This window comes from Sinocyclocheilus anshuiensis, unplaced genomic scaffold, assembly GCF_001515605.1.
Source record: "Sinocyclocheilus anshuiensis isolate Anshui unplaced genomic scaffold, SAMN03320099.WGS_v1.1 scaffold267, whole genome shotgun sequence".
NCBI lineage: Eukaryota > Metazoa > Chordata > Actinopteri > Cypriniformes > Cyprinidae > Sinocyclocheilus > Sinocyclocheilus anshuiensis.
In genome coordinates, this window is record NW_015552637.1 from 1,800,878 (window position 1) to 1,817,426 (window position 16,549).

Below are 16,549 nucleotides of genomic sequence, written 5' to 3' on the forward strand. Positions count from 1 at the left end.
GAAAGAAATACTATGGAAGTCAATGGGGACCATCAACTGTTTGATTACCAGCATTCTTCAAAATATCTTCTTTTATGATCAACATAAGAAAGAAACTCATACAGGTTTGAAGGTGAATAAATGATGACAACATTTTCATTTCATCCCTTTAAGTTTGTTGTTACATAAGATCATTTTATATTCTAAAGTGCACAGGAGGTCTTTCCTACCTTATCATCCAACTTCCTCGCACTGAATGAGAGTTCGACATAATCGTTATTTCCTGTCAGCTCCTCAGCGGTGATCTGGAGAGATAAAGAGTGATGAATTGTTTTCAGCAGAAGAGAAAACAGAATCAGAAGCTAACCATGAAGACTGGCATTTGTTTTATAGATCTCATTCTCCTCACCCACTGAGCTTTACATGTTCAAGTATTGCTGCTGCATTCTGTCAATGTGCATTAACAAGCTCCTCAGGCTATTTTCTGCAATTTTTGTTTCATAGCTCACATTCAATCCACATCTGACTGTTTTGGAAGGTTCTTGTGTACTATGAGAAGTTGTTCCATGTTTGCCTGGGTTCAGTACTGGCATTGATTATTCTAAGCACCTCTGTCATATAAAGTGCAAAGCTTTTAAAGGTTAGACCATGAAATGTTTGCGTAAGGCCATTTGCTGGTGTTGTGCACTGCTGGATGTTTGCATAAGTAGAGCGTGAGAGAAAGCAAACAGATAAATTTGGGATTTGGGAAAGTGCTCACCATGATAGACGATTTCCCAACTGTGTTGCCCTGTTTAAGCAGGGCTTTGGTGAATTTTCTCTGGGAGATGATCTATTTGGAGAGAAATAAGATATTTTAAGTTGGTCAGAGGCTACCTTGTTTTGATGGACAGAACACCACACAAAAAAAACACGAATATGTGCAGAATGCAGCACATAATAACACCTCGGGGAGAATTTGGCATGTAAGCTTAGTTCATAATTACACCATGAAGTCTTATCCACTCCAGATAAGTGCTTCATTATTAGCTGTTAAATATTTATAAATAGGAGGGAGAGCTTTTGGTTATATTTCCCCTAGAAACTCCATATGAGTGAGTGTCAACACCTCGCTTTCTCACTTTATTAAACGCAGCCTATTTCAACAATTATACTCTCCCCTTCCCCCTCCAACCAAAACAGACTGAATTAAAACAAACAACCCAGCTCCTCTGAGAGAAAAGCAGACCTAGAAAGTGGCTTTGATGCAAAAAGAGAAACACATAAATATTGAACAAAATGAATATTGGCATCGGTCATACACTTTAAGCTTCTAGCAAATTCTTTACTGAGAAACTGCAAAAAAAAATCTGGCGGAAGATCGTGTGTCTGGTTTTCCATTTGCTCAAACTGCAGATAAGAGAATAGCATGGCCCATCTGGGCCGGCCGTCCTCCCCACACTGAGCCAGCTACACAGACATCTCACGTTTCAAAATTAAATCAGCCGTAAAATGTCCGGAAATGCTCTTAATGGTTGTTTGGTGTGATTATTTAATTAGGAGGCTTCATCTGATTTGGGTGCAGTGCCAGCCCCACTCTTCCCTGACTGTGTGCAATCAACGATCATGTAGAGATCCTGTTGCAAAATTATCATTGCCAAGCAAAACTAGAAAAACCATAATAATCACATGTAGCCCGCTTGAATTTCTATGCTCACTTGGCCCAGTGTGCACTCCATGGCTCCCAAGCAGTCCGCCTCTCTCATGCCATTATGACTACTGCTGATGTCGTAGAGCTCGTAACGTAGTCGCTGGACCTCTTCGAAGTAGAAGTCCAGGGTGAAGACCTTAGAAAATGTGGGGTTTATACAGCTCCGAATCACCTCTGTCCTGTCCACCTGTAAACACACCAGAAAACAAATATCTACTTTATGTTCAGAACAGCACACCACCATACTATAATACTAATATTTCTGCTGTAAGTGCACAATGTGCAGGATATAACATTTCTGAATGCATGGAATACAAGAAAGAAAAACCTTTTATATTCCCCACATTTGCAGTAAACGAGAGGGTATACTGGGCATCCCGTAATGCAATGCGATTTTTTCAGGTGCAACATCTTTTCATGACTTGTTATTTGATTTGATTGCCATGATTATATCCAAATGTTTTAAATTTGAGAAAAAATGAAAAAAAGATGATAACTGGATCTTCTGAGATGATTTCTGAGATGATAACTGGATGCTTTTCACTGAACAAAACATTTTAAACTGTTATGTGAAACACTGCTTCAAAACCTTTGCGAATCATTCGTTTTTTCAAACAAGTGATTCAAATCGCTTATCAAATCGGCAAATTAACATGATTTAATTGGCGATTGGTTTGTAAAAGGTGTTTTTATGCATGTTTGAGTTGAGTTTTTGTTGCATTTACACTGTTCTGTCTAGCAGGAATCACCAGCATGGGGCGTTTTGAGCACTTCCAAACAATTAATCATTTTGCGAAGCAATTGGTTCAATTTATTCAAAGTTTTGAAAAGCTTTGTTTCTCCTGTCACTACAAACAGTAGTGTGTCACATTTTTGTCACATGACCTCAATGACCATGTTTAGTCTGTTACATGCTGTCACATCACCTTATTAATGGAACAGTTCACCCAAAACAGAAAATTGTCTAATCAATCACAGCCTTGTATCTTTCAAAATCCATATGACTTAGCTTCTACTGTGGAACACAGAAAGAGTTATTAAGATCAGAATGTGCAAGCTGCTCTTTTCCATCCAGTGAAAGTGAATGTAATGACATGAGGTTATCAAACTAAGTCTTTGAAATGTTTATTAGATACTTTTATCACATTTCATTCACTTTTTTTGTAACGCACACACTTGTACTCAAGTATTCTTTTCCAAACACTTTGACTTGGCTTCGGTTGAGCTGAATTCACTTTAGTGGATGTTCAGGAGAGTCTCTACTTCGGTTAATCAAGTTAATCGCTTTCAAGAAAGATTTCTAAGGTCAATATCTCATCTCAGGACAAGCTGCTTGATTAGGAAGTAAAAAGACATTTGACAAGTGCTGATACTCAGGACCAGATCAACATGAAATCAGTGACCTGGGAAGTGACCTTAAGGAACTAATTAATTAGTGCTGTACAAGCCCAATCCATTTCTACTTATCTTACCATTAACCAGCAAAACTAACTCTAGTTGCTTTTCTTAGTGCACTTAGCCTAATGGCTCTCATCAATCCCAACTAAAGTGCATCTAAAGTCCCTTTGGATTGAAACAATCTACTAACTGACAATTACTAATAGCAGCTGTAGCAAAGAATTCTGATACAGAGGATGCAAACAAACGAAAAACTTAATTTAGTACACTCAGGAGAATATGGTATGCTTAATCATTCTCATTAAGCTCATTTGAGACACCATATAATCACCTAAAGTTAACTTTCATAATGCTCTGTTGAATGAAACCAGTAAATGTAATAAATCTCAGAACAAGAAGATAAAACCATGTCACTGCTCAATCCCTGTTCCTGAAGAATGTATCTGCCTCTCACCTCACAAAGGCAAAGAAAAGGGTTCGTTTTATCTGACATCACTCAGCCGCCTAGTCATGGTTTAGTCTCAGTTGTTTAACTTTCCTCAGGCAGCTCAGAGACTCAGGATTCTGTTCTTTTTCATTTCAGTCTGCTCTCTGCAAGGGGTAAACACCAAGCTTGCTTGCTTCCTTTCTGACAGAGAAGATATTTTACCATTTAAAAAGATTTAAATATAATGTAAATGTCTATCATAATAATGTATTTCATTCGTGTAAAGTGGATGTTTATTATGAACTGTGTACTGTATATGAACTGTTATGAACTGTAAGCTTAACAACAAAGAATAGCTCATACGAACATTTAAATTTGCCATCAAAAGCCATCCAAGATGTACAATGAGTTGCATCCAAGATGTACAATGTTGCTTCATGCTTCATTATGGATTAATATTTTCACCAGAAGTGGCAGTTTAAAGTTAAAATGCTAAAATAACTGATTTGTTTCTTAGAAACATGCAGCTTTTTACTTCACAAGACGTTAATTGATGGGCTGGTGTCGTGTGGATTGTTGTGATGTTTTTATCATCTGTTTGGACTCTCATTCTGACAGCACCCATTCACTGCAGAGGACTCAATGGTGAGCAAATGATGTAATGCTACAGATGACGAAACAAGCTCATCTTAGATGGCCTGAGGGTGTTCCAGGTTCCAAATGACAACTTCAGCTTTATTTTTTTATATTTTCTTGAAGATATTCTTTAAATAAATAATCATAGCCTATTTATCCAAATCTTTTTTTAAATGTTTACTTCAGCATTAAAATGGGTAGTTTATATAACTCAAGGCTACCCATTTAATTTGCACCAACCATCTGGAGACACCACCATTTCTCTTCATTATATTTGGCTGACTCTTCCAGGTGTTTGCTCTTTATTTACAGGGGCTTCCTCGGGGCAGCTGGTGCTGTTTTATTGGGAAAGTTGCATGGGCCATCTACTCAGAATTCACCTGGAGGGAATAAACATCAATCGGGGAGGAATGGACCTCGAAGCAGCTGTTTATTTCTGCTGCTGAATATGCAAATAAATCTCACTTATCAAAGTGAAAATAGTACAGTTCTGATGATGCTTAATATACATCCGTTCTCTGTCTAATTGTTGTTTGTACAGGGATTATTCTGACACTGCTGTCAGGAAACATCTGCTCTGTTGTACATCAGACAACTTGTTAACCTCTCAGAACGCGCATTGAGACTATTCATCAGAAAAGAACTAATTGCCTCTATTTTGTTACATCTTGTCTATTAAAAGAAAGTAAACATTTAAAGAGCATGTTAAGCAAAGCCAAAAACAGGTTGGAATCACACATGAGCTGTAAGAGGATTGGGAGAGATGTGTAACCTTAACAAACATAATCAAAGAAATTGAGTAAAATGAATTGTCATCTTTTACGATGAGCAAATACACTAGCTGTAAGCAGATGTAAATCAGTTTTGTTAATCAATTAACCATAAATAAGTATATTTGTGTTGTTAAACCACAAACACTACTTAGGTTGAAAGACCTAATTGTGAAAAAGCTAAATAGCAGATAATTCATCTAACGTCATTGTTCTTTTTCACAATAAATGTTCATCAAAAAGTTCAGACAAAAATTACTAATTAAATTAAATTAAACACTTTTATTGTCATTCCAAATGATAGCAAATGAAATGCACTCAAAATTGTTGAAATTGACTTATCTTTCATAAAAAATCACTAAGCAATATTGCAAAACAGAAACTGACTCAAGGGGAACTACTACTTCTGCCATTCAGCCAAGCACAATAATGTCAGAATTGCCAAAAATTTACCAGTCGATTTCGTCTCTCACTGATCATAAATCAGCCCTTACAGGATTTTTCCTCAGGCAAATAAAAATGTGACCTGGAACCAGAAAAGGAGAGCTATCCCAAGCCAAGGCTTCCATTCATAGATCTTCCATCACACTCCCATACACATCAACAAGCAGATCCCACATGACAATTTCTTGCAAGAGAGGTCTGGACAAGCCAGCTTTTCAAAAAAGACGTGTGTCCACTCAGGCTTAGAAAAGTCCCTTTATGCCTGCATAAACAGGGGCCTGAGCTCATCACTACACTGGACTGACAGTCTTTTGGCAGTGAGGGGCAGAGCAGTCAAAGCATAGACAGCAGAGCTCTAGAAATACCAATAAATATTCAAGACACCATTGTTGGAAAGGCTTCTTGTCATTCAGCTCTACTTCACTGGAGCTGCTCAGATAGTGATATATATCAATGTGTTGATTATACAATTATGGTTTAAGGCAATAGTTCAATCACAAATAGAAATTTTGACATCATATACTCACCATAATTTTGTTTTACTTTTTTTAATGAAATGATGGACTTTTAAATTGTATTCTTACTATTTAAAATAACTATATATAACTATATATGTAAGTATGTATGTATATGTGTGTGTGTGTGTGTGTGTGTGTGTGTGTGTGTGAGAGAGTGTGTGTGTGTGTGTGTGTGTGTGTGTGTGTGTGTGTGTGTTCTTACAATTTAAAATAACTATTGTGTTTAGTGTCTTTTTATATATTATTAACGTTAAAATAACTATGTTCTATTTTACAATGTATTCCTGTGATGCAAATTTGGTGTAACATGATCCTTCAAAAATCCTTTTAATTTGCTGATTTGGTGTTTATGAAACACTTCTTATCATTATCAAGGCTGAAAACAGTTGTACTACTTAATATTTTTTGGAAACCAGGATCAATTTTGTTTCAAGATTATTTGATGAATAGGGAGTTCAAATGTAAAAATCTTTACTGACATTATTAATAAATGTAATTATTTACTAATTACTTATTTACTAATTATTATAACTAATTATTGACTAATGTCAGCATTCATTTCTTTTTTTTTTTATTGTATAGTGCACAACGGAAGTAAACAGGGCCAATTTTTGAGGATTTAAAAACAGAAATGTGAAGCTTATAATTTTATAAACGCATTTCCATTTATTCCTCTGTTAAATCTTGTGTATTATTTGAGCTGTAAAGCTGTTAAAATCAAATTTTACAGTCATTTTAGAGTTGTATGATATTCTGTAAAACAAGAATAAAATATAATACTTAAAACAATTTAATATAACTTTACACAAAAAAAATTTTGTAAGCATTTTTAATGCTAACATTCATATAGTTTTCTTTGTGTGGCTTTTAAAAGAGTGAGTATTTTAACATTTATGGATTGGCCTCATTCAATTCCACTGTAAGGACCTCATGGTAAAAGAAAGAAAGAAAAAAAGAAAGAAAGAAAGAAAGAAAGAAAAGGGAAAAAATGTTTTAAAGAAATGCAATCAACATTATGCCACAAATGCTGCCAGGTGAGCTTAACTTCTACTAATCACGGAATATGCTTTGAATATGGCCTGGAAATTGTAACTTTGTTACCAATTACACATTGTTGTGTAAGCATATTAGCAATGTCTGATCTACTGAAACAGCATGCAAAACAATCTACTATAAATGTTTTCACACCAGCCTCGCTTCTTGGCCTTTCTTGTGAGTGTGATATGCCGGATGGAAGTTTGGCAAGCATAAGCATATTTCATAAGGTTTCATCACATACATTCTCACACATACAAAACACACACACACACACATCACAAATAGCATTGCCCCAAAGGATGAGCCTCAACATGTGCAACATCCCCCACACAAGCGTCTAATTGTCCCTGGAAGCCACATTTACCTTCCTTTCCTCACATCTCTCCACAGCTCAGTCAGAACATGCGGTCTCTGAATGTGCAGCCACCTTCATTCTGCATAGTTAATGAGCTGCTTCTCCTCATTAGCCCACCAGTGTATGAGAATGGAGGTTTTCTCCAGGGCTCATCAGCGTGGCCCCATCTTATGAGAGCAGGGTCCGAGGTGGAGGACTGCAGGGTGCAGCAAGAGCTATCATTAACCATTTTAACTGCACACCAGCACCCCAAATAAGATGTCTACCCCGCTCTCACATCACCGCTCAGTTTGTTGAACGGCTCAAATAAAGCAAACCTGTTTGAAGAAACATTTCCTTCATTTAACGATGCAGCTGTCCATTTTAAATAAGGCAAAAAGGAAGAGTGACACAGCTGAGATCTCGCTTGCTGTCTTTGAACACCTGTGAAGACGGCAAACAAGGGGTGGCAGAAAAAGTGGATGTTTTCAAGGAGGACGATGAAAGGATGGAGGAGGAAGAGACAGAAAGTGTGGCAATCCAAATTCAATGGCTATTTGTAGAAAAAAAGCTATAGTCTGAATAGCATACTAACATTGCTCTTACTATTTTTTATGAGATACTATATCTCACAATGCAACGCACTCAGATGGACTATTCACAGTGTGATGAACACCAGAACACCTGAGAAGAGATGATGCCAACCCCTCATAGGACCTCAGATGATGCCAACCCTGAAACAACATACAGAACTACCACATTTTGCTATAAGTTTGATTGCATCATATAATAATTGCTGTTAATAGTGTTCATCGTCTGTTTGATTATGTCTTTAATTGATTTTTCCGTACATTTCTGCCATATGTACATTGACTGACAGTCACCACTGATAAGCTACCACTAAATATTGTAGAAACTTAATTTGCTGTTAAGTTGCTTTGCAATGATTTGTATCGTGAAAAGTGCTGTACAAATAAACTTGAATTGAATTGATGAATGAACGAAAAGCAATGCATCTAATTTTTTACTTTGTTTTATTAAATGTAAATAAAATTGTTTAAAATATAAAACACACTAATGTTCAAAAGTTTCTTTTTTTCTTTTTTTAAAGATATTCATACTTTTATTCAGCAAGCATGCATTAAACTGATCAAAAGTAACAGTAAAGTACATAAAGTAAACATTTATTATGATGTAGTATGAGGTGGTATTAGAGAAGGAAGTGACAGACCACTAAAAATAAAATTAAAGCGTATAAAATTAAACGCTCAAATCAAAATTCTCGATATGGCATTTGATATGATTTGTTTACTCTAAAACATGCATGCAAAATAACTGGACCTGCAGGAAAGTGACTTCAGTTAAAGAAGCAGCATTTGATATCACTGTTATCTGATTTTAATGTTCATTTGAAATTCATTCTCAAAACATCTTCATAAGCAGTTTTAGAGCGTTTGGTCTTTCAAAATTCAAGTAGAGCTATACTTGCAATTCCTATTAGAAAACGGCTACCTGGATTCATCAAGACTGCTGCCGAGTGAATTTACTTGATTTAAAGGGACTTTGGGCAGTATACACTAAGCAATATTCAGTAAGTAGTAAGCTAGTATTCCACTACAAACAACCATAGGATTTCTACTAACACACACTCATAATTAACGGATTTAAAGCATTTAGAATATCTTATAATAAGAATTTTAATTATAACAGCTAGTGAGGCAACATGCTGCAAGAATATGTCCATATCCAACAGGGAGAAACTTTCAAATACAAGTTTGATTGTGATAAATTAATGATGGTGAAACAGAGCTCCAAATGCAAAAGAGATGTTCAGCCCCAGTCCATCTTGTAGACATAAAGGACAAAAATACCTTGTATGTGCCCATGAAGGGGTGAAAGAACACAATGGGAACACACAGGGAAAGGACATCTTCCATCATATAACTGACAGATTGTAATCATCAGTGCCCAGATGACCCACGTCTAGCTGCATAACTCTGTCAGCCTGCTATGTTTACTCTTACGTTTCATGAATATTGATATTATTTCTTAAATGTCACTGTCCACTTTAGCAAATGCCAAAGCAACAAAAAGTTGAACCGAGAAACGTGCCTCTCAAATTCATGAGTACTACACAAAACCTAAAGTGTAAAAGATAAAAAAAGAAGCTGTTTACAAGGCAAAAGAAAAGATAGAAAGATGAAGAAAGACAAACCAAGATACTGTAAATGTTCACTTTCAGAACAGACATGTCATGGCAAATAAAACGATCACATATATTATCACACACACACACACACACACACACACATGTATAAAGACAATACACACACACACACACACACACCCATATATAATGAATATACATCATAAAAATAGTAATAAAATATATAAAAAATAATATATAAAATAAAGTTTAATACAATATTATCACACTTTAAAGTAACTGTAAAATAATAGATTTTCTGAAGCTACATTTTCAAAAACTATTTTTGTTGCTTCATATTTTTTTGTGGAAACAGTGATACATTTAAAGGTTTAGGGAAAGAAAGAAAGAAAGAAAAAAAGAAAGAAAGAAAGAAAGAAAGAAAGAACAGACCACCAAATCAGCATATTAGAATGACATCTAAAGGTGAATGAAGAAAATAAAAACTGTATGTTAATGGCTGTGGAAAATTCAGCTTTGTCATCACAAAAATAAATTAAATCTTAAAACAGATTAAAATGGAAAATAATAATTTATATTGTAATAATATTTCACACTATTACTGTTCTTACTGTATGTTTGATAAAATAAATGCAGCCTTTGACTAGTAAGTTAGAAAGCATCTACCTAGCCACCACTCAGATTACTCATTTACACACTTAATAATGCCCTAGCAACAACTCAGGACTCCTTAGCAATGACATATCGACCACAACACACTAGTATAGTTTCAGTGTCTCTTCCATTGGCAAACATCACAGTAGTATGCGATTGTGATGTGAGAATCTCTACTATGACATCACTACAGCTTGCAGCTACAGACATAAAGTTCTGTCACTCTTTTTACATCAATATCCAATTATTTCAGACCATGAAATCAGTCTTGATCAGTCTGAGTGAAATCTAGATTGCACCCCGAAGGGAGCGATATGGAGATACGCTATCCTTATTCAACAGGAGTGCTCCCTGCTCCTGTGATTGGCATTCTGGGTAGATGAAAGAACAGCTCCACCTGCCACAGGCATTCAGATGTGCGAGTGAATGCTGTCGCTGACAGTCAGACTCTCATCTTCAATTCTGCCTTTTGTCTGATTATTGGAGAGTGTTCACAGCCAGGGCACTGGGATCTTACATGCTGACAGGTCATTATAGCCATTGGCAATGTAACTTTGGACCCGAACATTTTTGGTGTGTTGCTCAGATAACATTCATTTCCAGAGAAATTGAGAGGGTGGTGTCAGTTCTCTCAGTGCTCAGATTATGAGGCTCTTAAGAGTGAAAACACTTTTATTTATTGGTGTTTCTTACACACAGAATTGTTAATGAAGTGTTTGATAATATACAAGGATCCCACATCCTCTGACCAATAATTTTATGATTACTGGACAAAATTATTGTATACAACTGCACTCATAAAGTAAATTTCTAGCCAATAACATATTTTAGACACACTAAGGAAAAATTTCTATAATTAACACAAAAAAAATGATAGCAGAAATTTACAATACTATTTGCTAATATATTAAATATTTACATTTAGTATACATTTACATAATAACACTTATGATTTATATATATATATATATATATAACATCAATTATAAAATTATATATAAGATATTACAGTTTTTGTTTTTATATTTTGAATGCAGTTTTTAAATAAATAAAAATAATATAAAAAATAATGTGGTGGTGCAAATGATGACGAAATTTTCATGTCAAATAAACTAAAACATAAAAACTAATAAAGAAATAAAATCTAAAATAGAATTATATATATATATATAAATAAATAAAAATTTGGACTAGGTGTGCAGTGTAGGTCCCTTTGAAAAAATACTAATGAAAAATACAAAACTGCTACAAAATTCAGTCACGTACCCAAAACAAATGAGCTGCTGTCTGTGTGTGAGTAAATAAGACCAGCTGCAATAATTAAAAAAAAAAACACGAAAACACGTACAGACACACAGACTGTACAGCAGCTGGCTTTTTAAAATGGAGTATGGTTGATCAGACCATCACTTGTCTCCAGTCCATTCTAACTCGCTGTCTGACAGCTGAACTAATCTAACTACATTAGGGAAATCTCTCTCTCAGGCAAAGTAATTTCAGGAACATGGATTTTAATGGACAGAAGATAAAAAAAAAAATTTGCAATAAGTGAAGTCAGGGAGCAAGAACATCTACCTGTGAATGATCACTTCTAGGCATTTCATACCATAAATGTTTTAAAAGTTGCATTTTTAATGGAGAAAGATGAAAACATTCAAATGAGAAGTCAGAAAGAGACTGATCACTGAAAAACAGATAAGGCCATTTACCAGATTTAAAGCACACACATTAGACCAAGTTACACAGGACCAGTGAGCAAAAACCTCTTTGAATGGAGTTGCCATGAACAAATCGTACTTTCAGTACATTTTCAAGGGCACAACATGGAAACGGCTTGAGTGCATTAGAGGACCTTCACCCCAGAGAATGAGGGCCCACCATGAATTACTGTACACAGTCTGGAGTGCCTTCTTTGTGATTCAGAGCATGGTGGATTTGTGACCATCTCTCTCTGCTTGATGGTGCTCGAGCTCTGAGCAGCTGCAGTGGGCTAATAGCAGGCAGGGTCAGCAGCAGGTCTTTACTCTCTGTGACTGCCGCAGTTTAAAAGCTTGTTCAGGCACACAAGTGCTGCTTCCTGTACTTACACTCATTCAAGAGCCGCTAAACAAACAAACACTAATCTTGATCAAGGGTCAACAGACAGCCACTGCTGATTCTGAGATTTCAAAATGCAGCACAATTGACAGACAGCACATTTTTTTAGAGTAAACCCATTTGCTTTTAAAGTACACTAATGTTCAGTTTTGTGGTTGGTAACAACCACATTTCTTATGCTGATAATAGTTGTGCTGCTTCAAATTTTTGTTGGAAATCATAACACATTATTTTTTCCAGGATTCTTTGATGAACAGAACATTCAAAAGAGCAACATTTATTTGAAATATAAATAATTTGTAGCATTATAAATGTCTTCTCTGTCGCTTTTGATCAATTTAAGGCATCCTTGCTGAATAAAAGTAGCCTATTAGTTTCTTTATTGATCACAAATGTTTGGATGTTAGTGTGAATTTTATATACTGTATAAAATCTGTTTCTGAACTTTCTCTACCCCAATCCAGTTTTCTGCTCTCACAGCTCCAGATGAATGAGGGATATTCTTGGTAGTGAAATACAGACCAAATTTAATTAACACTGTCATACTTCAGCTAAAGATTTGATAATGGCTCCCAGTGTAGAGTTGGAAAGTGAGAGATGAGCTATCAAACGGAGAGAGAAACTATCACAGTGGGATAATCCACTCAAATTAGATTTAGCCAAAATCCACGGATATGAAATTTAAGTCAATTTACTCAATACAATAGCATGCATAAGTGACATTTTCAGATAAATGAGTCTGACCCGTAATAGCACTGAATACTGGAGGAAACGGGTTAAGAGGTGTGAAGAGAAATGCAATCACGACTGCAGTAAATCACATTGCTTGTGTTTGTTAAGCTACAAATGTAAATTTGCTTCAAGCAACATCAGAGAAACTAAATATCATGATATTTCTCTCTTAACAGACATTAGCTTATAGCTCATAAACAAGGAGTTTTTACTCTTTGAAAATGTCTTTGGTTTATTAGCTTTATTTTACAACATTAAACACAATTTCACAAGCAATCCCATTTAAAATCTCTAATGTACGAGTCTCGGGGCATTTGGATTTGGAAAAATTATAAAAAGCATGATGCAACAAGCTCAGCTATTTGTTAAAGAACAAACAGTGCAGTCAAACAGAAGACGTTCTTCAAATGTTCTTCATGGCGGGATTTCCAGGAGGAATGAAGAGGTCCTTTGAGAACAGGTACGAAATGTCGCAAAATGAAGATTTTACAGTGTGGTTTCCTTCCGAGACACTCGCACACATTCAAAGCGCAGAATCACCATAAGTGAACATGTGAATGTCTAATGAGATTGAGTGGTAAGAACAGATTCCCGCTGGTGAGCTGGCAAAGCCTTCATAACCTGACAGGGAGATTTCTCAGAAAACATATGCTGCCTGCTTCTCTCGCTCATTCACACACATGCATGGTCTCACACATTCACCTACAAATATATATATATATATATATATAATTCTCCTGAAAGCTCAGGCAGGTTGTCAAAGATCAAGCATACACGGGAGCACCGCAGTAAATAAACTATTAGAATAACACACAAAATATGAACTGTCTCAAACTATACTTAAGTAGCAGATTATGAGGCAAAACTGTGGATTTGTGTCATGCCTGAGGTATTTGTGTAGGTTTTAAAATCAATTACACTATACAGAGGCACTATGTTTTCACCTACACACTGAAATTGCCTGTTGACTGAACAGTTGCTCGGTTGAACAGTATTTATGCAAGAATTTTTCCACTGATTTTTGTAAACGTAAAGTTGAGTAAACTGCTTCCAGGGTTATTATAGACAACTAAAACTAAAAACATAAAAAAATTACATTACTTGAAAAAAGTTAAAGTTTTAACACTTAGTTTAACTTGATGTACTAAAATAACTAAAGCTGAAAAGTGCCCTGGTGCATCTATTTAAAACAAAAACTAATAAAAATGACAAAAACAAACAACAAAGTTACTAAAACCTCAATTCAAATTAAAAACAGAAAAACAAACACTTTAAAACAGAAAACACACATTAAAAACATCAAAATATTAATAAAAACTTAAATAGTATCTCATATCTCACTTCTCAACTGAAATAAAATACTTCTATTTTACAAATGCAAACATGATATTCTTACATTACTGTATATTCACTAACAATTTGAAATATTCAGTAGTCTCTTAATTTTGGTACGGACATTTCTATACATCCATATCCAAACCTACACTCATGTGAGATGGTATGGTGTGAAAATGAGTGGAAAATTGGAAGAAAACAGCAAAGAAATGTGTGAAAAATGCAATGAAAAATGCATTGATATGGCCTCCCAAAAGAATTAGAAGATTATTATTATAATAATAGAAAAATTATTTCATTGTCACATCACTAGAAATTTTATGCATCCAACTGGAACCACAAATCTTAAATACATAAAACTCAAACCCACCTCCAACCACTGGCCATGGGACTGCATTTTGATGACCACGCAGGGATCCGGCTTGGAGAGGGTATCCCTGTCTGAGATGCCTTTGCAGGCGACCCGCAGCTCTACTTTGGTCAGGCAGGGGCTGTTGAACAGGCCCAGAGAATTGGCTGCAGACTCGTAGATGTCACTCATGTTTCAGGAAATAACTGCGCTAAAAGGGGGAAAATTTTATTTTATTTTTTATTCGATTTTTCTTTTAGCTCTCAAAGTAATGTTATTTATTACAAATCATTTCACAGTTTTAAATCTATCACAGATAGAATACAAAGATGTGTCCGACAAGCAGAGAAATCGACCAACTTGTTTGCAAAATGGATTGCTGTGGACTGTAAACCAGTGATATACAATACGGAAATAAATCAAACAATACTGTATACACTGACTTTTAAAGCCACTTTTTGTAATGTCTATTCAAAGATGCATTTAAAGTTGATTGACAGTCACACATAAAAATCACAAAATAAATAGCACCAAGCAAGTCAGATCATTTCTTTACTTCTTTTCTGTTTAAAGAATGCAAATAAGTCTGTTTTATATAAATGAAAATTATGTATCTGCATATTTCAAAATGTGTAATTTGCTACATAATGGCCCATAATTTTTCACTGGAATGTATTATGCCTGTGCGTTTATACTGAGACTTATGGGAATCCTATAGAGACAGTAATTTATTTAGCTGATGTGTGGGAAAATTTCTAATCAGAATCCCCACCATCCCAATCAGTTACAATATAGAGCGAATCAGCTGAGCTAACTGAAATTACACAGTGTATGCAGAGAGAGAGGGAAAAGGAGAGAGAAATCTGAGCTGATGAATGGATATTGAATGATGGATGGATGTCTTAATATAGAGAAAGAAAATTCCAGAATGTGCAATAGTAGTAGTGATGCTTGCCTTAGCAAACAAAAACTCTAATGGTAGAAAACACATCCTTAAATTGCAATGTTGTGCTAGTTACTGTCATGTCATAGTTACTGTATGAAATTTTGGCTGCAACCCACAGTAATCCAGCCAGAAGCAGACCATGAGCGGTAGATCTGACCTCTGAGAACTGCTCTGTGAAAGAGAACAACTCAATGAAAGGATTATTCTCAGCCAATGCAAAGTCATCCATCACTCCCACTGTATCACACTGACAGTCGCTGACAGCCTCATACATTATAGGTCAGCAGCGATAATACAGAGGTGAGCGGTTCTCTCCCTCTGTGTATGTGTGCAAACTTCTCAACATCGACGGCAAACTACGTCATCAGTCTTTCATCCTCTGGATGCTATTTTTGAGTGTTTTCTCAGCCAGTTTCCCCTCTATTTCTGTCTGTTAATGACTCTCACTGAGCCTCTTTATATAGACACACACAATGTCTGCAGCAGAAATAAAATTTTCAAGAAATCTTCAGTGCTAAATTACACCCATTCATAACACTTGAACTGATTAAAGCCCTTCTAACTGGTAAATAATGCTAAATATGGTATGCGGTTAGGGTTAGGCTTTCTTTTTAGCTTGTTTTTAGTCTTTCATCAAAATATAGCACTTAGCTATAGCATCAGTGCATAAGCTCTGACATATTGAGGCCTGGTGCTCATGCAGGTGAAGTGAGTTTGAATCTCAATTTTCTCAATCCCCCATCTTCGCCCCATCTAGCTACCATACTTTGAATAAAAATGGCATAAAAAAGCCAAAAACAGTAATAACTTTATTTGCTTTTGGAAAGTCTTGCCTCTTCTGGAAGACCAAGGTTGTGCAGGTGTTGAAAAATACTATTAAGTTGAATATAACACATAAAAAACATGCCCAGGTCACATTTTTCTCCCAAAACCAACAAGAAAAAGTAAGAAATGCTATTTTGCATAATGAAAATGGTGTTCGATCCATTAGGATTTTTTTTTTTTTTTTTTTTTTTTCGGTTTTCTTTTTTATTT

At 35.5% G+C, this 16,549-nt stretch overlaps 1 protein-coding gene across 1 annotated transcript in view; it reads right to left on the bottom strand.

The window, feature by feature from the left end:
* Positions 1-16,549, bottom strand: part of LOC107666882 (copine-4-like) — a 54,848-nt gene that overhangs the window by 29,667 nt on the left and 8,632 nt on the right. Inside the window, exons 2-5 of the mRNA XM_016458392.1 lie at positions 14,590-14,779; positions 1,677-1,856; positions 740-811; positions 210-284 (exon numbers count right to left, since the gene is read on the bottom strand). Coding sequence (XP_016313878.1) covers positions 210-284; positions 740-811; positions 1,677-1,856; positions 14,590-14,760 — 498 coding nt within the window. The 5' untranslated portion in view covers positions 14,761-14,779. The remainder of the gene's footprint in view (positions 1-209; positions 285-739; positions 812-1,676; positions 1,857-14,589; positions 14,780-16,549) is intronic.